Source organism: Pipistrellus kuhlii, unplaced genomic scaffold, assembly GCF_014108245.1.
Source record: "Pipistrellus kuhlii isolate mPipKuh1 unplaced genomic scaffold, mPipKuh1.p scaffold_m20_p_9, whole genome shotgun sequence".
Lineage (NCBI taxonomy): Eukaryota > Metazoa > Chordata > Mammalia > Chiroptera > Vespertilionidae > Pipistrellus > Pipistrellus kuhlii.
Window position 1 is genome coordinate 59238857 of NW_023425595.1, and position 23835 is coordinate 59262691.

General features: G+C 37.9%; 1 protein-coding gene across 1 annotated transcript in view; it reads right to left on the reverse strand.

The window, feature by feature from the left end:
• Nucleotides 1-2691: 2691 nt before the first annotated feature.
• CUNH11orf65 (chromosome unknown C11orf65 homolog) overlaps nt 2692-23835 on the reverse strand; it is a 54496-nt gene continuing 33352 nt past the window's right edge. Inside the window, exons 6-8 of the mRNA XM_045577747.1 lie at nt 16022-16192; nt 10294-10349; nt 2692-3152 (exon numbers count right to left, since the gene is read on the reverse strand). Of these exons, the coding sequence (XP_045433703.1) occupies nt 3001-3152; nt 10294-10349; nt 16022-16192 (379 nt within the window). The 3' untranslated portion in view covers nt 2692-3000. The remainder of the gene's footprint in view (nt 3153-10293; nt 10350-16021; nt 16193-23835) is intronic.

A 23835-nucleotide genomic window follows, 5' to 3' on the forward strand; every position in this document is an offset into this window, starting at 1 on the left:
ACAAAGATCATACACCATGACCAAGTAGGATTTATTCCAGGAATGCAAGGATGGTACAATATCTGCAAATCAATAAATATGATACATCACATAAACAAATTGAAAGATAAAAATCATATAGTCATATCAATTGATGCAGAAAAAGCATTTGATAAAATCCAACACCCTTTCCTGATAAAAACTCTTAACAAGGTGGGAGTACAAGGATCATACCTCAACATAATAAAAGTCATATATGATAAACCCACAGCCAACATTATACTCAATGGGCAAAAACTAAAACCATTCCCTCTAAGAACAGGAACAAGACAGGGATGCCCACTCTCGCCACTCCTGTTTGACATAGTACTGGAAGTACTAGCCATTGCAATTAGACAAGAGGAGGAAATAAAAGGCATCCAAATTGGAAAAGAAGAAGTAAAGTTATCCTTATTTGCAGATGACATGATATTGTACATAAAAAACCCAAAAGACTCCATTAAAAAACTAATTGACTTAGTAAATGAATTTGGCAATGTAGCAGGATACAAAATTAACGCCAAGAAATCCATGGCATTTCTATACACCAACAGTGAAACTACAGAAACAGAGACTAAAAAAGCAATTCCATTTACCATCGCACCAAAAAAATTAAGATACCTAGGAATAAATTTAACTAAGGAAGTAAAGGACCTATATGCAGAAAACTACACGACACTGAAAAAAGAGATAGAGGAAGATGTAAGGAGATGGAAGAACATACCATGTTCATGGATTGGTAGAATCAACATCATCAAAATGTCCATACTTCCTAAAGCAATCTATAGGTTCAATGCACTCCCCATTAAAATACCAACGGCATATTTCACTGACCTAGAAAGAACTCTCCAAAAGTTCATTTGGAACAATAAAAGACCCCGAATAGCCACAGCAATCCTGAGAAAGAAGGGTAAAGTAGGAGGGATCTCAATACCAGACTTCAAACTGTATTACAAAGCCACTGTTCTCAAAACAGCCTGATACTGGCACAAGAACAGACATATAGATCAATGGAATAGAATTGAGAACCCAGATATCAACCCAAATCACTATGCTCAATTAATATTTGACAAAGGAGGCACGAATATACAATGGAGTCAAGACAGTTTCTTCAATAAATGGTGTTGGGAAAATTGGGCAGACATGCAAAAGAATGAAACTAGATCACCAACTTACACCATACACAAAAATAAACTCAAAATGGATACAGGACTTAAACATCAGACGGGAAACCATAAAAATACTAGAAGCAGCCACAGGCAGCAAAATCTCAGATGTATGCCAAAAGAACTTCTTCACTGATACTGCCCCTGGGGCAATGGAAGCTTAAGAGAAAATAAACAAATGGGACTACATCAAAATAAAAAGCTTTTTTACAGCAAAAGAAACCATCAACAAAACAACAAGAAAGCCCACGGTGTGGGAGAAAATATTTGCAAATAACACCACTGATAAAGGTTTAATCTCCAACATCTACAGACAGCTGATACAACTAAATAAAAGGAAGGTGAATGATCCAATTAAGAAATGGGCAATGGACCTAAATAGAATATTTTCAAAAGAAGACAGAAGGAAGGCCAAAAGCCACATGAAAACATGCTCAAAGTCACTAATTATCCGAGAGATGCAAATCAAAACAACAATGCGGTACCATCTCACACCTGTCAGAATGGCCAACATCAACAAATCAACAAACGACAAGTGTTGGCGAGGTTGCGGAGAAACCGCACTGCTGGTGGGAATGCAGACTGGTGCAACCACTGTGGAGAACAGTGTGGAATTTCCTCAAAAAACTGAAAATGGAACTCCCATTTGATCCAGTAATCCCACTCCTAGGAATATATCCCAAGAAACTAGAAACACCAATCAGAAAGGACATATGCACCCCTATGTTCATAGCAGCACAATCTACAATAGCCAGAATTTGGAAACAGCCTAGGTGCCCGTCAACAGATGATTGGATCCAAAAACTGTGGTACATCTACACAATGGAATACTATGCTGCCATAAAAAAGAAGAAATTCTCATCATTTGCAGCAACCTGGATGGAATTGGAGAACATCATGCTGAGCGAAATAAGCCATTCAATGAAAGAGAAACACCACATGACCTCACTCATTTGTGGATAATAAAGATCATTATAAACTGATGAACCAAAAGATAGATATAGAGACAGTAAAGCAACAAGCAGATTGTCAAATTTCAGCGGGGAGGGGAGAAGGATCTGGGGGAGATAATACATCAACCGAAGGACTTGTATACATGCATATAAGTACAACCAATGGACATAAAACTCTGGGGAGGGAAGGGATGTGTGGGAGGGAGGGAGGGGGCCAAAAAAAATCAATAAAATATCTAAAAAATAAATAAATAAAAAACTCATCATCATATGTCAAAAAAAAAAAAAGAATGTGTTATACTATCTCCCCATTCTCCCCTCTTTTTTATATATATTATATATATATATATATATATATATATATATATATATATGTATATAAAATTGATTTTTCACAGAGAGGAAGAGAGAGGGATAGAGAAAAACATTGATGAGAGAGATGTGCCCACAACCGACGTACATGCCCTTGACCAGAATAGAACCTGGGACCTTTCGTTCGCAGGCAGACGCTCTATCCACTGAGCCAAACCGGTTTCGGCTCCCCCCTCTTTTTTAACGGGAAAAGAATTCTGCCTCATGTGATCGCTCAAATAAAAGATGCTTCAAAAAGGAAGAAAAAGAAGCTGAAGATTTTCGCACCTAAGTATATTTAAGTGTGATAGAATATTACAGTTTTCAGAGTACCAAAAATAATTTCTGTATTTTCTACCCAGTCCCATGTTCTTTTTCTATTTACTCTTCCTTAATTGGGTAGATTCTGTGCCAAGAATATGTCATTCTAGTCAGAATAACCTCTTACTAGTAACTGTAGCTAAAGTAATCAGTGTGGGAAGGGCTATAGCTCAAAAAAGAAAAGAATACATTTATGTTTCATAAAGGGAACTAGGTGTTAATCTAGTAAAATTTGGTTCTTCATCAGTATTTTCAACTTCATAAGCATTATCTGATGTTCCCATGCCCTCTGACATTGCTGCATAATCATATATATTTTTCGGTTCTCGTTCAAACTTGGAACCTAGAGAGAGAGGAATGACAAATATTTAGAAAGGTGCCTGATGTGATAAGATATAGACTCATTCAATATACCAGGCTAAGGTCCATTCCACATTCCTTTCACCACTGTTAGAGCACCTATCTTTACTAGTATATCCTATTTAACTGAAGCCATAAATGTCCCCAATTTTTTAGTTCATCCTACTGTTCCCTACTATATTTCATTTTCTACCTCTACAAAAGGCTCTGAAGGACTTGGGTTTGAGTTTGACTTATTACTAATTAGCTGTGCAATTTGTGACAAGTTATTTAACCTAAGTCCCAGTGTCCTCATCTATAAAATGAGGCTAACAATAGCACATGCCTAATCATTTTTGTGAGAGTTGAGTGTAATGTGCACGTAAAGGACTTAGCATTCAGCGTGGCATTTAGTTAGTGCCCCATAATTCACTATTAGTTAACAGTTTTTTATTCACAAATGAACAGAAGCCTTTTCTCTCTCTTGAGCTAGTTTCCAAATATCAGGATTAGATTACCTTGTTCTCTTGAAGAAGTGGCACACACTCTCTCTTCTTCTCCAGTGCCAACATCCCCAATGTCTCCCCTTCTACTGACTTCAGCTATAATGCAAACCTCTGCTTCTTAAAATAAATTTCACTTGCTCTTGTGCTCCTTCCAATCATCATGCTATATCTTACCATCTTTCTGCCGTTGGTACAGGCAGGCCTAGTTTTGCGGCGCTTCACTTTATTATGCTTCACAGATACTGCTAGTTATTTATTTTTTGTTTATTGTTTAAAGTATTACATATAGTAGTATATATATCTCCCCCCCCTTGACCTTCCCCCAGCTTCCTCTACCCCTTTGCATGCCCTCTCCCTGCTCCCCTCCCCCCAGTGTCTTGTGTCCATTGGTTGTGCTTATAGGCATGCATGCAAGTCCTTTGGTTGATCTCTTTCACTCCCACCCCAACACTCCCCAGCCTTCCTGCTGTAATTTGACATTCTGTTGGGCGCTTTACTGCCTCTGTATCTATATTTTTGTTCATCAGGTTATAATGTTCTTTATTTTCCATAAATGAGTGGGATCATGTGGTACTTTTCTTTCATTGCCTGGCTTATTTCACTTAACATAATGCTCTCCAGATCCATCCATGCTGCTGCAAATGGTAAGAATTCCTTCTTTTTATAGCAGCGTAGTATTCCATTGTGTAGATGTAACACAGTTTTCTAATCCCCTCATCTGCTGATGGGCATTTAGGCTGTTTCAAATCATAGCTATGATAAATTGTGCTGCTATAAACATAGGGGTGCATATATTCTTTATGATTGGTGTTTCTAGTTTCTTAAGATACTGTATTTTTCGGACCATAAGACACACTTTTTTTTTCCCCCCAGAAGTGGGGGGAAAAAGTCCCTGTGTCTTATGGTCCAAATATAGCCTACACATATACTTTAAAAAAAAAAAGTTTTTTTACTTGCCCGGCTCTGTGTGGTCTCTGTGTGCTTGCCGGGCTCTAAAATGGTTCTAAATGCTGCTGTTTATTTTACGTTGATTACATGTGTTTATGACTGTGATGTTGGGTTTTAATGCACATAAAATATTTTAGGACACTATTTGTTTCAGAATCTTTTTTTCTTCATTTCCCTTCTCTAAAAACTGGTGCGTCTTATGGTCCGGAGCGTCTTATGGTCCGAAAAATACGGTATATTCCTAGAAGTGGAATTACTGGATCAAATGGGACTTCCATTTTTAGTTTTTTGAGGAAACTCCATACTGTTCTCCACAGTGGCTGCACCAGTCTGCTTTCCAACCAGCAGTGCATGAGGGTTCCTTTTTCTCGGCATCCTCACCACCATTTGTCATTTGTTTATTTGTTGATAGCCATTCTGATAGCCATTCAATTGGTACCACATTGTCGTTTTGATTTTTGCATCTCTTGGATAATTAGTGACTTTTGACCATGTTTTCAGTAAGCTTGTAGAGCTATGAACTTCCCTCTCAAAACTGCTTTTGCTGTGTCCCATAGATTTTGGATTGTTGTGTTTTCATTGTCGTTTGTTGCCATGATATTTATTTTTTTCTTTGATCTCTCTGATAACCGAGTCATTGTTTAATAGCATGCTATTTAGTCTCCATGTGTTTGATTTTTTGGGGTTGTTTTTATTGACTTGATTGCCAGCTTTATGCCATGGTGAACTGAGAAGATGCTTGATATGATTTCTATCTTCTTGAATATTAAGAGTCTTTGCTTGTGACCCCAATGACCCATGTGCACTTGAGAAGAATGTATATTCATTGGGATGAAATGTTCTGATGATGTCAATTAATTCCATCTGGTCTAGAGAGTCATTTAGGATTGATGTTTCTTTGCTGATTTTTGTTTAGAGGATTTGTCCAATGGTGATAGTGGGTTATTAAAGTCTCCTATTATCATTGTATTGCTGTCAATCTCTCCCTTGCTATCCTCCAGGAGTTTGTGTATTTGGGTGCTCCTGTATTGGGTGTGTTTGTTTACCAGAGTTATTTCTTCTTGTTGGATTGCTCCTTTTAGTATTATGAAGTGGCTTTCCTTATCTCTTTTTATGTCCTTCACTTTGAGATCTAATTTGTCAGATATAAGTATTGCTACCCCAGCTTTATTTTTCATTTCCATTTGCCTGAAAAACCTTTTTTCCATCCTTTTACACTCAGTCTGTGTGTATCTTTTTTTCTGAGGTGGGTTTCTTGTAGACAGAAGATATATGGGTCTTGTTTTCTTATCCAATCTGTTACCCTATGTCTTTTGATTGGGGCATTTAATTCATTTACATTTAAAGTTATTATTGATAGGTACTTGTTTGTTGCCATTTTTATTTTTTACCCATGTTCCTTCTTCACTTCCTATTTCTTTTTCTTTTTTATTTTCTTTTTTTTGTTTTACAACAGACCCTTCAGCATTTCTTGCATTGCTGGTTTTGTGGTAATAAACTCCCTTAGTCCTTTTTGTCTGTGAAGCTCTTGATTTCACCCTCAATTTTGATTGATAGCCTTGCTGGGTATAGTATTCTTGAATTCAGACCTTTCCTTTGCATGACTTTGTATATTTCATTCCATTCCCTTCTGGCCTGATGTGTTTCTGTTGATAAATCAGTTGCTAGTCTGATATGGGATCCTTTGTAGGTAATTTTCTGTCTCTCTTTGGCCACTTTTAAGATTCTTACTTTGTTGTTGGTGTTTGCCAATTTGATTATAAGGTGCCTTGGAGTTCATTTTGCTTGGGAATCTGTGAGCTCCTTGGATTTATGTGGGTTTTTCCTTCCCTATTATCAAGGAAGTTTTCTGTCATTATTTCTTCAAACAGGTTTTCTATTCCTTGCTCAATTTCCTCTCCTTCTGGGTGCCCTATTATGCAGATGTTGTTTTGTTTTGTATTGTCCCAAAGTTCCCTTATGCTCTCCTGCTTTTTAATTTTTTTTTCTAGAAGCTGCTCTACTTGGGTATTTTTTCCTACCTTGTCTTCTAGCTCACTGATGCAGTCCTCTGCTTCTTCTAGTCTACTGTTGATGCTTTCTATTGAGTTTTTTTTGTTTTGTTTTTTTTTTTTTACAGCAGCAATGTCATTTTTCATTTCTTCTTGGTTCTTCTTCATTTCCTCTTGGTTCTTACACATATTGTCGAATTTGTCTTCCATTCTTTTCATCCACGTTATAACCATTTCTCTGAATTCTTTCTCTGACAGGTTGTTTGCCTCCATTTTGTTTACTTCCTTTTCTGGTGATGCCTGCTTTTCTTTCATATACGGGCTATTTCTTTGTCTTCTCCATGATCTCTCTTCTCTGGATGTCTGGTTATGTAGTTCTCACTCTGCTTTCCATGAAGAAGTGTAGAGCTCCTCTGAATCTGCGTGCTTGTGCCATTTGGGGACCGGTGTTCTCGGGTTCACATCTGTTTGGTGGGTGCCATAGTTGTAGATTCCCTGGGCTTTTCAGGCTTCTGATAGCATCCACTCTCCCCTTCAGGATGGTGTGGTCTTCCCCTATTTTGTCCTTTAAAATATGTATTATTTTTTCCTCTTATAAAGTAAATAACTGAAGGATTAGATAATGCAAGACACAGTGATAGGTCTAACACTCAAATATAAATATTCTATCTCAAAGTCTAGATGCCTGTCCCCCTCATCCCACTACAGATATATCGAGTTGCTTCATTTTGGAGTTGGGGAGAGCTTCTCAATCAAGACTGGGAATCCAGGAGTTTTCAGGGAGGAGACACAGAGCTCCCCTGAGTCTGTGTGTTTGTGCCACATGGGGACTGGTGTCCCAGGGCTCACTGCTGTTCGCGTGGTGCCAGGGCTGTAGATGCTGCCTTTTTTTTTTTTTTAACAAATGGAAGGCAAGACCCTCCACCAGCAAAAAGATTATGATTCACTTTATTGCACTACTTGCATTATTGAAGTGGTCTGAAATTGAACCCACCATATTTCCAAGGTATGCCTATAATTTCTCTTTTTAAAATATATTTTGGAGAGAGAGAGATATAGAAACATCAATGATGAGAAAGAATCATTGATTGGCTGCCTCCTGCACACCTCATACTGGGGATCAAGTTGGCAACCCAGGCATGTGTCCTTTACTGGAATCAAATCCAGGACCCTTTAGTCCACAGGCCAATGTTCTATTCACTGAACCAAACCAGCTAGGGCTGTAATCTCTTTTAACTCAGTATTTTATATTCTACTAGAGGCCCAATGCACAAAATTCTTTCATGGGGGAGGGGTCCATTCAGCTCAGCCTGCACCTTTTCCAATCCGGGATACCTTGGGGGATGTTCAACTACCATTTTAGGCCTGATCCCTGGCAGTTGAAAATCCCTCACAATCCTGGACTGCTGGCTCCTAATTGCTCACCTACCTGCCAGCCTGGTCACCCCTAACTTCCTCCCATTGCTGGCCAGGTCACTCCCAACTGCCCCCTCTGCCAGCCTGGTTGCTCCCAACTGCCCTCCCCCCCACCCACTTGATTGCCCCACACAGCCTACTTGCTCAGTCATTTGATCATACCTCACTAACCCCTCTGGTGGCCTGGTCATAGGCAGCTATCTTGTGAGGGCATGATAGCCAATTTGCATGTTACCTCTTTATTATAATATAATAGGATGCTCCTATTTTTGTACTTGTCATTCCTTTATGTTCTTTGATTTGTCATTGAAAACTTACTGTGTGCTACACACACTAGGGATTCAGTAGCAAACAGGACAACTCCTTGCCCTTAAGTGAAGATAGTTCCCTAAAACTGTTCATTAAACCCCCAAAGTGGAAACCACAGAGTGTTTGAGGAACAGGAAAGAGGCCAGTGATGGTGGGGTTGTGAGTGAGGGGGAGAGCAGGACATGATAAGAGTGGAAAGCTAAGCCAGAGCCAGTGTGATCCTAAAGTCAAGACTTAGTTCCAAGTGCAGGGAAAGCTATGAGAGGCAGCAGAGGTAGTCCTGGTTAGAAACATGGGTTCTGGCCGAAACCGGTTCGGCTCAGTGGTGGAGCGTCAGTCTGCAGACTGAAAGGTCCCAGGTTCGACTCCAGTCAAGGGCATGTGCATTGGTTGCAGGCACATCCCCGGTGGGGGGTGTGCAAGAGGCAGCTGGTCGATGTTTCTCTCTCATCAACATTTCTAGCTATCTCTCTCCCTTCTTCCTCTCTATAAAATATCAATAAAATATATTAAAATAAAATAAAATAAAAGAGAAAGATGATAATTAAAAAAAAAAGAACATGGGTTCTGGAGCTGGTAGTCTTCACAGGTTCTTACTGTGAGATCTTGAGCAAGTATATCATCTCTTTGCTTGCTCATCTGTAAAATGAGCAAGCAAAGAGATGGATTGAAGATCAAACACTTTTATCGATAGTACTCCCATGTGGTAATTGCTAAAGAAGTGTGTGTTCTAGTTGGGTTGGTTTACATTGTGAAAGACACTGCTGTGTGGGGAATGGACTGGTGGTGAGGAGGGGGTAATCGGTTTGAAGGCTGTCATATAAGCCTGCAGAGTGATGATAGCAACCTGAACTGTTGTGTGGTGGTAGCAATGAGCCAGACACGAGTGGATAGGTTAAAGCTAATTATACAGTATGAATTATGTACCAGGCACTAGTCTAAGTTCTTTACATGTTTTTCCTTAGTACTTCACTGCTACCTATAAGCCTTGTACTACTGTTAATTTAATTTTACAGAAGAGGAAACTGAACTAGTAACTTGCCCAAAATCACACAGCCAGTAAGCAGTAGAGCCAAAAATCAACACCAGGCAGTCTGAACTAACTCTCCACAATTGTAACTTTTCTGCTTTACCGCTTCCCACAGATGACAGCAGGAGAGAACTCATATGTTCAGAATATTCAATAACAGTGATTAGACTTGTATATGTTAGGTTGTTGATATTTCTGGGTTATGATGCTATGCTTCTTCAAAATGCTATCACTTTTACTGTAGTTGCTCTGTGTTGTGGACCACTGAGAGACAAGAATGGCATAGAACCTAAACATTATTTCTTATATTTTAAGGCATTTATTTAGCCAAGTGAATTTTGCTCATTAAAAATTATTATTGAAACCATGAAGTATGCAACTTTAAAAAAAGATTCATGAATAACTCAAGACCAGTTGCTTTTGAATTCCTTATTTGATTTGATTTACTTAACTATACATTACCTAACTACATTCTAACATTTCAACTGTTAATGATAAATGCGTAAAAGTAGTAAAATTGTTTTTCTAAAAATGTATTCTGTGCTTTAAAATTTTTAATTTACACAAATAAAAATACATTCATTTTCATAGAAACTCAGTATCATTTATAAATAGAAAGGTTATTTTTTGTGCTAATAATGCTTTAAGAAGGAAAAGTAAAGGAGTTCTTTTCTGCTTAAAAATATATAGCTAATGGATATTTCTAGCTACATTGAAAATGAAGTATGGTTTCAAACTGGAAAAAATTTTAACCCTATATAAAATTAAAATATTTCCTTCTATTTCCAATTAACAGTCTTACTATAAGATAATAATTACTTGGCAAATTTATTTATGTCAATATATTGTGTGGAAATGTTAGGTGCTAAGAAATGTGTACATGTGTGAAATGTATCATTTTTGTTCGGAAGAATTTCCCATAAAGTATTGCTAAAAATCACCTACTTTTGAAGTTAACTGAAGAGTCGCTTGTAGCCATTTCCTTCCAGTTGGCAACGTACCTAAGCACATTATAAATTGGTTTATTAGGAAGTAATTGACTTATCAGTTCACGCTTAGGCTTCTATAATTCCACTTTCTTTGTGAAATCATGACAACAAATTCACTAGACTAAATGTTTCATCTTTATGATTTTCTCACCTCCAAGTAGCTCTCATGCACCCAAGACAAACTCTAGGATGGAGAGTTGGAGGAGGTTTAAAAATGGTACCCACTATCTACCATGCTTGTGCCTTGGGTCCCTCTCAGCACACCTCTCCTCATCTTATCCTATTCCATTCCTTTGAGATCATGTCTTCAGTTGAATACCTACTAAGATGTTAGTTAACTTCTAAATTAAAAGTATAGATAGAAAATTCTCTGGGAGGGAAAAAGAGGAAACAACAAAAACAAAGATCTTTGTCCTTGGTTCTGGATTGCTACACCTACTGTCTCTGACATGTTAAAAGAAATTTAGTGCATGTGGTTTATGATGTTAGTAGAGCAACATGCACTCTCTACAGTGTGCTGTAAACATAAGAGGTCACGTTCACATAGGGCACATGAAGCTGCCACCTTAGTTCCCTAAACAGAATGAAATAGGGAAACCAGGGTAGCTTGAGAAGATGTCAAACAGGGAAGGGCAAGGTCTGATGAGGAATACTCCGAAAGGCAGATTTTCTGCAACTTTTCCATTTCATTTTAGGCTCTGTACCCCTTTTCTTCCAACTGCACCTCAGAAATCAGGTAAGAAACTGGTCCTCAAAATATGTACATATATAATACCTTAATTTAAAAAGAAAGAAAGAAAGAAAGAAAGAAAGAAAGAAAGAAAGAAAGAAAGAAAGAAAGAAACTGGTCTCACGAGGTACTGAAAGCGAGCTGGCAGAGAATGTATGAGGAGGATTAGAATTGTCATGTAAAAAATGATTTTCCAAGTTTTCATTTATTCCACTGAATTACTCTTATTAGCTTTGTGTTCCTGAAGTTTTTTGCTTTAGGAAGGTATATGTTATCCAAGAACATTTAAGTATTCTAAATCCTGTCTCTAAAATCAGCTCCTTTTGTTACTCCTACCTCTTCTTGCTCCAAGAACTTTATTCTATGGCCTTAAATGGGATACTGCTGGGTCACTGTTATATAAAAAAATGCAAGAACCCTTTCCCAGGACCTCTTAGCAGACAGTTCAATCTGGATTGACCTTACATTTAGGCAGACTTTCAGCAGGCGTTTAGGATCACTATGAAGAGCTGGGTGTCTATCGCCCTGCTTCCTTGGATTTATATTCTGAAATTTTTTTATTCTACCTTCAAGGACACCTGGCAATCTTGGTTACAAACATATGCCCTATTTAACTAAGGCTGACCACTAGCCCACATTTACCTGATATTAGGACAATTATTTAAAAAGAACTTCTCATAAGGAACATGTGTAACTGATAAAAACAATGATAAGAAAAATCTAAGTTTTATAAATAGAAGCAACAGACTGGTGATAGCATTACCATATTGCTTATATCATAGTGCTAATTTGTTTTTCTCACTAATACATTTTTAAGATAGTAATTGTAGAATAATTACTATTCTACATGTGGAATCTATAATGAATTTCTCAAGGATGCAAAGTTAACATTTTAGTGGCCTGGGAAGTCCCTAGCCAGAGAAGCCACATAATTACTTGTCCTAGAAATTGAAGTTCAGATATAAAAACTATCTCTCACACACATAGCAAAGATCCCTCGCCAACACTGTTAATAGATTATCAGGAAATTATTTAAGATACTCCAACTGCTGATTAATAATTTAGCAGGTTAGTTCAAAATTCATATGCTATTTAAAAATTATGAAGATCCTGGAAGTGGACCATTTGGTAGATAGAGAATATGCCCCTAAAAATCCAACAAGAATATTAGCCACCATGCGGCATTGTGGGTGGCTCAGTGACGGTGATGTGCTGCTTTACATTCTAAGTGACTGCAGCAACTCAGCTCTAGATACCGCAGAATTTGCAACAATACTCATCAGTGCCCAGTGAGTACAAGAGTGAAGCTGGTTCTATGCATTCTTCCAAATTACAATAATATTGTGGTCAGTTGATATTGTTGCAATGAGTATCTGAAGATGCAGATGGCCATCGGTCCTGACAAGGGGCTAGCACAAAAGTCTCTGGGGAAGAACCTGGTTTGTATCACTCAATATCAGCATTTAACACATTTTTTGTCATTCTAATTGTCTGACAACTGAAAACTGTCCACAGATTTTGAAGGATACTCTCCAAGGAATTAGTGGCTACCAATTCTCTGAAGAAAAATGTCAGACTCTGAAATCTCATCAAACAAGGTGAGTTAGGAACATCTAGATGACTACAAAGATCTAACAGGAAAGTAGATTGTGGAGACCATAATGCACTGGGAAGAAGGTGCTGGCTTATACCTAATGTCTGCAGTCAGCGGGGGGAAGACCTCTGCACAATTTGGTGTTTGCCTCATAGTCAGCAGCGTGGGATTAGTAAGGCTACTGAAATAATCCCAAATTATCACACTGGATTCTATTTGAAATATTTGTTGTTCAGGGCTCAGTAGAAAAACTTGCTTTCTAAGAATTCAAAGTTGATTCCAAATTATGATTGTGCCTAAGTGAGAGAATAAACTGCTAGAAATTATAAATAATTTGGAGCATGAAGTATCTGCATTAAAAAGAAAAAAGTTTTCTGTTAGTCTTATCATGTCAAAGCAAGTTGTATTAATCTCATTTAACATACAGTATATGATACAAAAAACCACTTCAAGTCTTACTGGTTTAATGTTTCTGTCCTTTCTTCCACAAAGAGACCATTAGAAATGTAATCTCTCACCAGACGGGTATGGCAGGTGGCTGAGATGCCTGTTCATTTCTTCCCTTCACACTCAACTGCATTATTCTCATTTATTTCAATAGTGATGGGATATAGAATATTAGGTGTAGATTTTGGGGTAATCTTTCACTAAAGCTTTCTGGCCTTTACTTGAATTAGCCAACAATAAAAGGGAAAGGCTAATTAGAATTTCAAAAGCTTACCTGAAAAAATTCTCCATCTTGCCCTCAGAAGCTCATTAAAAATGAACCTCACCTACAACTCTTCCCCCTAATCCCCAACCCCATCCTCTACCCAGCAACTTTTACCCTTAGGGGGGGAAAAAGTACAAGTATAGCATTACATAAAGTATGTGATTGTCTAATCACTATGCTGTACACCTGAAACTAATACAAAATAATATTAAATGTATATACTTTGATTTTCAAAAAAGTTTATAAAAGTCCAGCCTGCATGGCTTGGTGATTGAGCATTGACCTGTGAGCCAGGAGGTCACGGTATGATTCCCGGTCAGGGCAAATGCCCAGGTTGCTAGCTAGATCCACAGTGCGGGCAATGTAGAAAGCAGCCAATTGGGAATTCTCTCTCATCATTAATGTTTCTCTTTCTCTCTCCTCTCCCTTCCTCTCTGAAATCAATAAAAAAAATATTTTTAAAAGTACAGCATTACAGTTCCTTTCTTTTGATGTCATTTCTTGCATCATTATTGTTGTTAATTCAGTGTCCCAAAAATCATAGATGTGCTGTCGGTAGAGAATCCCTATATTATAGTTTGGACAAAATATTGAATCATAACAATATCTTTTTACTATTATTACAATATATCTTAGAGCATCTATCTACTATGAATAATTAGTTCTTCATTTCTTCTTATCTTTCCCTTTTTATTTTCTAATATATCCTTCTTATCTTCTTTTTATTATTCTTTTCCTATTTTTAAAAAAATATATTTTATTGATTTTTCTTACAGAGAGGAAGGGAGAGAGATAGAGAGCTAGAAACATTGATGAGAGAGAAACATTAACCAGCTGCCTCTTGCACACCCCCTACCGGGGATGTACCCGCAACCAATGTACATGCCCTTGACCAGAATCGAACCTGGGACCTTTCAGTCCATCGACCGACGCTCTAATGCTGAGCCAAACCGGTTTCAGCTCTTTTCCTATTTTTTTTTATCTTTATTTTACTTCTTCTGTCATCTTTCCTTTTTTCATTATTCTCTTCTCTGATTCTTTAATTCTCTTCTTCCTGTTTGTTATATGACATGTTGAGTTTTTCTATCCCATTTTCTTACCTCTTTTCCTTTTTCTTATGTTTATACACAGCATCTTCATTTTAATTTTTCTGCCCTTCATCCATGCAATATTTACATTCATTATTGTAGCTAAGTAAATATTCAATATATTTAAATCTTTTTGAGATATAATTCACATGCCATAAAACTCAGCCATTTAAAGTGTATAACCCAGTGGCTTTTAGAATACTCAGTCAATTTCAGAACATTTTCATTTTTGCAAAAAGAAAATGTACCTCTTAGCTATCACCTTCCAATCCCCATAAGTCTAGACAACTACTAATCTACTTTCTGTCTCTATGGATTTGCCCATTCTGCACATTTCTTATAGATCCCCCTAGGCAACCACTAATCTACTTTCTGTCTCTATGGATTTGCCCATTCTGCACATTCCTATAGATGGAATCATATAATACACGGTCTTTTATGATTGGCTTCTTTCACTTATCAGGCTCATCAATATTGTGGCATGTATCAGCATTTCTTTTTATTGTAGAATAATATTCCATTGTATGGATATATCACATTTTATTTACCCATTCATCAGTTGATGAATATTTGCATTGTTTCTACTTTTTTGTTATATCATAAATAATGCTGCTATAAACACTTAAATAAAAGTTTTACGTGGACATGTGTTTTTATTTCTCTGGTGCATATATACTGAGGACTGCAATTGCTCAATTATATGACAAGTCCCAGTCTAATTATGAGAAACTGCCAGATTATTTTCCAATATGGCTGCACCATTATACATTTCCACTGGCAGTATATAAAGGTTCTAATTCCTCCACCTCCTTGACAATGTGTTACTATCTATCTTTTTTTATTATAGCCATCTTAGTGGGTTTGAAGTAAGTTTTAACTTGAAGTTCCTTGATAGTTATATTAAATATTTTTAAATTCCCATGACACACCAAAAAAATTCCTAAAAATTTAGTTTTCCAAGGGCCATAGTATGACACTGAAAAAGAATAACTTTTTAATTCACTATAAGGGACTATACATTAAGGAAATTCTTCATATTATTAATTGCATATTCTTAGCCTTGTTTCTAAATACCAAAGTAAGAAATAAAGTGGATTTAGACCAAGGGTGTCGAACTCAATCAGAGAAGGGGCCAAAATCTAAAATCAAGCCTAAATCGCGGGCCGAATGGTTTACTGAACAGTCATAAACTGTCATTGTGATGGAAACGCAGCGGAGTGCAGTGATGACAGCGCGGTGCGGGCCACATTGCAAGGCCTGGCGGGATGGATTTGGCCCGCGGGCCTTGTGTTTGACACATGTGATTTAGACTAAGGCCTAATAATAAAGTCTGACAATAAAGAACACCTGTCTAATTTTCTTTTGTCTATTTTTAGGTCATCCCTTTTATATCTTTTTCCCTTATTTCTTTTTTTTTCTTTCTAGACAAGAAATACATACACATTTTGGGGGGAGGAGATTGTGTTTGTGACCCCCTAGATTCAATTTGGGAGTGGAAAATATTATAAATAAATATATGATGCCTGCCCTTGTTCCCCAAAAATAGTAACATGTATTTACTCATCAAAGTTCAGCGTATTTGTCCAGTTCAGCACTTCATCCACTTCCCATTCCATCACAGAATCTATTCCACCATTTTCAATAGATCGTATTAGCCCCTTGGATGCTCTGTGAATTAAGCTTAGAGTTTCTAGATTTGTTGACTTAGCCTCCAGCTGTCCTGAATTGTACCTAAATAGAGGAACGGAAGAGACAAAAATCCTTTGGAATAGGCGATTACTAGTAGACACATTTAGTATATATTGTTGTAATATTATTTAAATATAAGCCATCTTTTTATCCTACTTGAGTTAACTCAAATACCTCTAAATCAAGTTCTATGTGATGAAATCATTTGGAAAAAACAAAGCAGCATAAGCAACTATACTAACCAGAGAAGCTTCATTTCAAAATTACTTCTCAGTAAGTTGGATTTTTATGATATAAAAAAACCACACTAAGTTATTACATCACTGAATCATAGCATTATAGAATCAAAGGACCTTGGAGCCTAAATAATTGGCCAACTTGTTTTATAGATAAGGAAATCCTAGAATAGTTAAGTAACTTTTAGGAGGTCATGTTGCTAATGTTAATACGAAGAGGGAAGGAAAGAGAAAGAAAGGAGTAAATAAAGGGAAGAGAGTTATTGACATCTTTTTTTGTGTTAGGTACTTCTAGTACATCATGTTGTTTCATTCTCTTTAAAAAGACAGCTATTTGTAACAGCTATTTTTACCCATGAGGAAATTGAGACTTAGAGAACTTAAAAAATTGCTCAAGATTATGTAATATATATATATACATAATATATATATTAATTACATAATATATATATATTAATATATCAGAGCCATATTTGAATATGATTTTAAGAACTTCTAAAGTACTGATCTCTTGAAAAAACAAAAACAGAAGATGGCAGCATAGGTAAATGCCTGTACTTATCACCTCCCACAACCACATCAAAATTATAACTAAAATACAGAACCACCATCATCCAGAACCACTGGAAAACTGACTAAACAGAAGTCCTGCAACTAGAAAAGTGAAGAAGAAAACACACTGAGACTGGTAGGATGTGCAGAGGCACAGCACAGGCTGGTCCGCCACCCATGTGCCACTTTTTTAATATAGAGGGAGATCATCTTTGTGGAGGCTGCCCGAAGGAGCAAGGGGTCCCAGCTCCACATAAGATCCCAGCCCAGGGTCCCAGAGCTGAAAGAAGAAGTCCCTTCAGACAGTAAGAATTACATGCTGTAAAAATCAGTGTGGACTGGGGCTCAGTGACACAGAGGCTCCTGGAGACCCAGTGTTCCTCCTAAAAGGTCAGTACCACCAACTGAACTTACAAGGTTTTGCTTCCTCTAAGCTCCAGCACCGGGGTGGGGGTGGGGGGGCTCTGGTGAATATAGACACATAAGATGAGGAACTAGATTTTCTGGCATTGGGAAGGAACTCAGGGGTGCCTTTCTTTCAGATGGAGGTGCTCACAGGGATCATTGTTCCTATGCTGGGACCTCCTCAGTTGCAGGGCTGACTGGCAAACATTCTTGTTTGCCAGTCAGCCCTGCAACTGGTGATTCCCTGAGACCCCACCTCATCCAATTTACAACTCCACCCAACCTCTGTGCAGTGGTTTTTGCATATGAATGGCCTGTTCTTGCTTAGGCTAAAGTCTCTCAAGCAAGCTGCAACTGGGTCAGGAGCCTCAAACCTCTCAATAAAAGGTTAAGACCTGACACCAACACCAGCCTGCATTGCTTCATAGCTGGGCCTCATCAGGCACTTCCAAACCCAATACAAAGAGGAGGAATCTGAAGATATCTCTGAAGCTCCTGCTGGGTGGCCCCAGGCAGTGGCTGACTTTGCACCTCCCTGTAAACCCAAGAGCCAGTGCACTCAGTGGACAGCATCAGACAATATCAAATTATAACTCTACATATCCATAAGTGACACATTCAAGGGGCAGACTCAGGGAGCATCAAAGCCCCACTGACGCAAGTCCTGCTCCATAGGGGTGTCTCCTGCACAGCCACTCTCACACTATAGTCGCAGCTGGTCTTCATAGCCAATTGGCCTGGAGGTCAATTCCTCCCAGTGATACCAATAGCAGTCAAGTCTCAAATACAATAAGACTGTACATACAGCCGAAACCGGTTTGGTTCAGTGGATAGAGTGTCGGCCTGTGGACTGAAAGGTCCCGGGTTCGATTCCGGTCAAGGGCATGTACCTGGGTTGCAGGCACATACCCAGTAAGAGGTGTGCAAGAGGCAGCTGATCGATGATTCTCTCTCATCGATGTTTCTAACTCTCTATCCCTCTCTATAAAAAATCAATAAAATATTATTTTTTAAAAAAAGACTGTACATACAGCCCACAAAAGGATGTACCTAGAGCTTCTAGCTCAGGTGACTGGGGAAGCTGAGCCACCAGTCCCTATAGAGCACCTACTATACAAGGCCAGTCTATCAACACAAGGAGACATAGCAGCTCTACCCAATAAAAAGAAAAAAACACAGGGAAGTAGCCAAAATGTGAAGACAAACATGTCACAAATGGAAGAAATGCAAGAAAACAAACTACTGGATATAGAGTTCAAAACCACAGTTATAAAGTTACTCAAGAATCTTCTAGAAACCTCAAAAAAAAAAAAATGGAAAAGAACCAGTCAGAAATCAAGCATACACTGACTGAAATAAAGAATAATATACAGAGATTCAACAGTAGAATGGTGGACTTTGAGATCAAATCAACGATTTGAAATGCGAGAAAGCAAAAGCACACCCAACCCAGACAAGCAAAAATAAAAAATAATAAAAAATATGAAGATAGTGTAAAGAGCCTCTGGGACAACTTCAAGCACACCAACATTCACATTATGAGGGTGCCAGAAGAAGAGAAAGAGCAGGATATTGAAAACCTATTTGAAGAAATAATGACAGAAAATTTATCCTACCTGTTGAAAGAAATAGACTTATAAGCCCAGCAAGCACAGAGTCTCAAACAAGAGGAACCCAAAGAGGACCACACCAAGTCACATTATAATTAAAATGCCAAAGCCTAAAGACAAAGAGAGAATCTTAAAAGAAGCCAGAGAAAAGCAGTTAGTTACCTACAAGGGACTGCCCATATAACTATCAGCTTATTTCTCAACAGAAACTATGCAGGCCAGAATGGAGTGGCAAGAAATATTCAAGTGATGAATTCCAAGGACCTACAACCTAGATTACACTACCCAGTAAAGCTATCATTTAGAATTGAAGGTCAGATAAAGAGCTTCACAGACAAGAAAAAGCTAAAGTTTATCACCATCAAATCAATATTATATGAAATATTGAAGGATATTCTTTAAGAAGAGGAAGAAGAAAAAGATCACAAATATGAACAACAAAATGGCAACAAATACATACCTATCAAGAACTGAATCTAGCCGAGACCGGTTTGGCTCAATGGATAGAGCGTCGGCTTGGGGACTGAAGGGTCCCGGGTTCGATTCCGGTCAAGGGCATGTACCTTGGTTGCGGGCATATCCGCAGTGGGAGGTGTGCAAGAGGCAGCTGATCGATGACTCTCTCTCATCGATGTTTCTAAGTCTCTATCTCTCTCCTTTTCTCTCTGTACAAAATCAATAAAATATATTTAAAAAAATAATTGGTTTAAAAAAAAAAGAACTGAATCTAAATGTCGAATTAAATGAGTAAGAAATATAATGATTAGAATAAACTGGTGGATAAAATAGAATCAGAGGCCTGAAAATGGAAATGGAACATACTGATGATTCTCAGAGGGAAGGGGGGTAAAGGGGGCAGAAATAGATTAAACAAAGATCTTGTATGCATATATGCAGTACCTATGGACACAGACAGTAGGATTGCAAAGGCTTGGGGTGGGGCAGGAACTGGGTGGAGGGGGTTAATGGGGGGGGGGAGAACATTGTAATAATCCTAATATTTTTTAAAAATGAAGTAGTACTGTTCTCTTATATTAGTCTGAGCACATAAATTAATGCATCCCACAAACATGAACTGAGTGAATAGACAAAGGTAAGTTGTCCTTATTAATACCCTGTTTCCCCGAAAATAAGGTAGTGTCTTATATTAATTTTTGCTCCCAAAGATGCACTAGATCTTATTTTCAGGGGATGTCTTATTTTTCCATGCGCTAGGTCTTATTTTCGGAGGATGTCTTATTTTCGGGGAAACACGGTAGTACTAGAATATAACATTTTTATTGTTTTTATTTTAAGATCTACATTGGAAGTGTAAATTTCTATAAAATGTTTACAACAACCACTGGAACATAGTAAATATTCAATAAAAGAAGATTTACACAATCCTGGATGGCAATAGATGTGACAGTGAGAAAATATACCCCTGACCTCATAAAATTATTTCTTTGTCAGACTTTAAATGGATAATGATCTATGAAAACTAAAGGCATTTTATACAAGCAGAAACATGCCTCTTGATTTAAATTGATTAGCAAGAGTAAAAATTTAAGAAAGTATGATTTCATCATTTTTTTAGAGTTCTTCATTTGCTTATTCATTTAATAGATAGTTATTGAGTGTCTACCAATCTGTACAAAGGTGAAATTCCCTCATGGAACTTGCAATCTTCCAATTCTATGCTCTCTCCCCTGAATATAATAGGTACTTAGTAGACATTTACTAAATGAAAGAATAAATAAATGATGGTACCAATTGGCCCATATTTATTAACTGATACTCATGCCACGATAAAAATGCATTTAGAAATCAGAAACTTCTGCAAAGCTGGGGGTTAATGCATTTTTTTATGAGTCTCTCCATGTTCTAACTTCTCATATATACAGATACTTAAGATTAGATTTTGAAACCAGGGTGATACTCCTTTTTCCTTTTAATTATGATTATTCATATATATATAATTGATTTTTTACAGAGAGGAAGAAAGAGGGATAGAGAGTTAGAAACATTGATGAGAGAGAATCATTGACCAGCTGCCTCTTGCACACCCCCCACAGGGGATGTGCCCACAACCAAGGTACATGCCCTTGACTGAAATTGAACCTGGGACCTTTCAGTCTGCAGGCCGATGCTCTATCCACTGAGCCAAACAGGTTTTGGCTAATTATGAGTATTCTTTTTCTTTATTTTTATTTTTTTTAAAGATTGATTATAGGCATTTTTAAAAAATATATTTTATTGATTTTTTTACAGAGAGGAAGGGAGAGAGATAGAGAGCTAGAAACGTCAATGAGAGAGAAACATCGACCAGCTGCCTCTTGCACACCCCCTACTGAGGATGTGCCCACAACCAATGTACATGCCCTTGACCGGAATCGAACCTGGGACCTTTCAGGCCACAGACCGATGCTCTATCCACTGAGACAAACCGGTTTAGACTAATTATGATTATTCTTAATTGACTTTTTAGTGAGGAAGGGAGAGAGACGTGCCTCCCACACATCCCCAACTAGGACCAAACCAACAACCCAGGTATGGGCCTTGACTGGGAACTTTTCAGTATAAGGGATGATGCCCCAACCAATGGAGCCACACTGGCCAGAGCGTCCCTTTATTACTTTAAATTAGAGGCCCGGTGCATGAATTTATGCATGGGCGAGGTCTCTAGGCCTGGTCAGCGGTCAGGGCTGATCAGGGACAGGTGAATAGGGGCCTGCCGGCTGGGGGAAGGACAGAATGCTGGAGGTTGGCTGCTGGCCCTGAGGAAGGAGCTGGACCTCGGCCGCCTGGGAAACAGGCTGTGCCCACTGCCACCCACTCCTGCTTCTCCACCCCAGCCCAGGGCCAAAAGACCCCAGCGGGGCTGGGAGAGGAGGTGGCGGTTGCTGGACTAGGCGTGGAAGGAACGGCTGCTGGCTGGCTGTGGGAGGTTGACTGTGGGAGCACACTTACCACCAGGGGCAGCTCCTGCATTGGGCATCTGCCCCCTTGTTGTCAGTGCATGTCATAGTGACTGGTCAACCAATAATTCCGGTTGTTCTGGTCATTCAGTCGTAACAGTGGCTTAAGCTTTATATATATGACACCTTTTATCTCTGGAAATGTACTTTGCTTTGAAAATCTACTTTGTCAAATATTAATATAATCACTCTAGCTTTCTTTTGATTAGTGTTAGCATGACCCTTTTTCATGCTTTTACTTTGAATCTATTTCTAATTAATATTTAAAGTTAATTCTTGTATTCAATATACAGACCATTTATATTTAACTGGAGGCCCAGTGCATGAAATTCTTACACTTGGGGGTGGGGTCCCTCAACCCAGCCTATGCCCTCTCACATTATAGGACCCCTGGGGGGGTGTCCAACTGCCAGCTTAGGCCTTCCCCATGGGGGGAACAGGCTTAAGGCAGCAGTCAGACATTCTTAGCGCTGCTGTGAAGGCAGGAGAGGCTCCCACCACTGCTGCTGCGCTTGCTAGCCATGAGCCTGGCTTCTGGATGAGTGGTGCTCCCTCAGGGGGGGGCACACTTACCACCAAGGAGCAGCTCCTGAATTGAGTGTCTGCCCCCCTGGTAGTCAGTGCACATCATAGCGACTAGTCATTCTGCTGATTGGTTAATTTGCATGTTATATTAGCCTTTTATTATATAGAATATGACGATATGGTTAGTTTTAGCCTATATCATGCTATTTGTTTTCTATTTCTTCTGTATGTTCTTCATTTTCTTTCCTCTTTTTTCAGCCTTCTCTTGGATTAACTGATTTTTAAAAAATTATTCTATTTTATCTCCATTATTAGCTTATTAGTCTTCCACCTTTATTATTATTGTTGATTTTATGGTTGTTTTAGTGTTTGTAGTATACATATTTAATTATCATAGTCTACCTTTAAGCAATGTTATAGCACTTCATATGTAGTATAAGGAACTTATAACGATATTTTTCCATTTCATCTCTCCCACCCTTTGTGATATTATCATTCATTTTACTTCTGCTCTGTTATAAATTAATAAATACCATAGTACATTGTCATTATTTCTGTTTTAAATAGCAAATTACCTTTAAATTTTTTGAACTTTATTTAGCAATTGTGTCATGTTTATATTACAGTCTCACTTTTCTAATTATTTACTTGTATTGTCAGAAAAAATAAGCAATTATAATTTTTTGAAATGAAGATTTTCAGTATAAGAGAAAAGGAGTACAATTGTGGAATCAAGAATTTAAGTAGAACTTCATTGACAATATCAATATTAACTTATTTCTTCTCAATAAAAATTTTATTATCTTTTTTAAATTTGTGGTAAAAATATTTAGCAAGCACAGCCAACGTGGCTCAGTGGTTGAGCATTGACCTATGAACCAAGAGGTCAAGGTTCGATTCTCAGTCAGAGCACATGCCTAGGTTGAGGGCTCAATCTCTAGTGTGGGGTATGCAGGAGGCATCCAATCAATGATTCTCTCTCGTTATTGATGTTTCGATCTCCCTCTCCCTTCCTCTCTGAAATCAATAAAAATATTTTCAAAATTTTACAAGATTTATCATCTTATCTATTACAGTCTAATAGTTAGTAATCTTTGAAGAAGATTTGATTTGTAAGAAAAAAAAAGTGCTTTGTATTTATTTATTATACATAGTTACCATTTTTGGTATTCTTCATTTTTGTAAAGATCCATATTTCTACCTACAATAGAATCATTTTCTTCTGCTTGAACTTAATATTTTTTTGTGCTGGTCTGTATGATGAGAGAATTTAGCTTTTGTTTGTCTGAAAAGTTTTTCTTTTATATTCATTTTTAAAGTATAATTTTGGTGGGTCTGGTGCTATTGATTAATCTCTTCACTTGGAATCTATTTTCCTGTCTCTTTATATGCCTGATAAT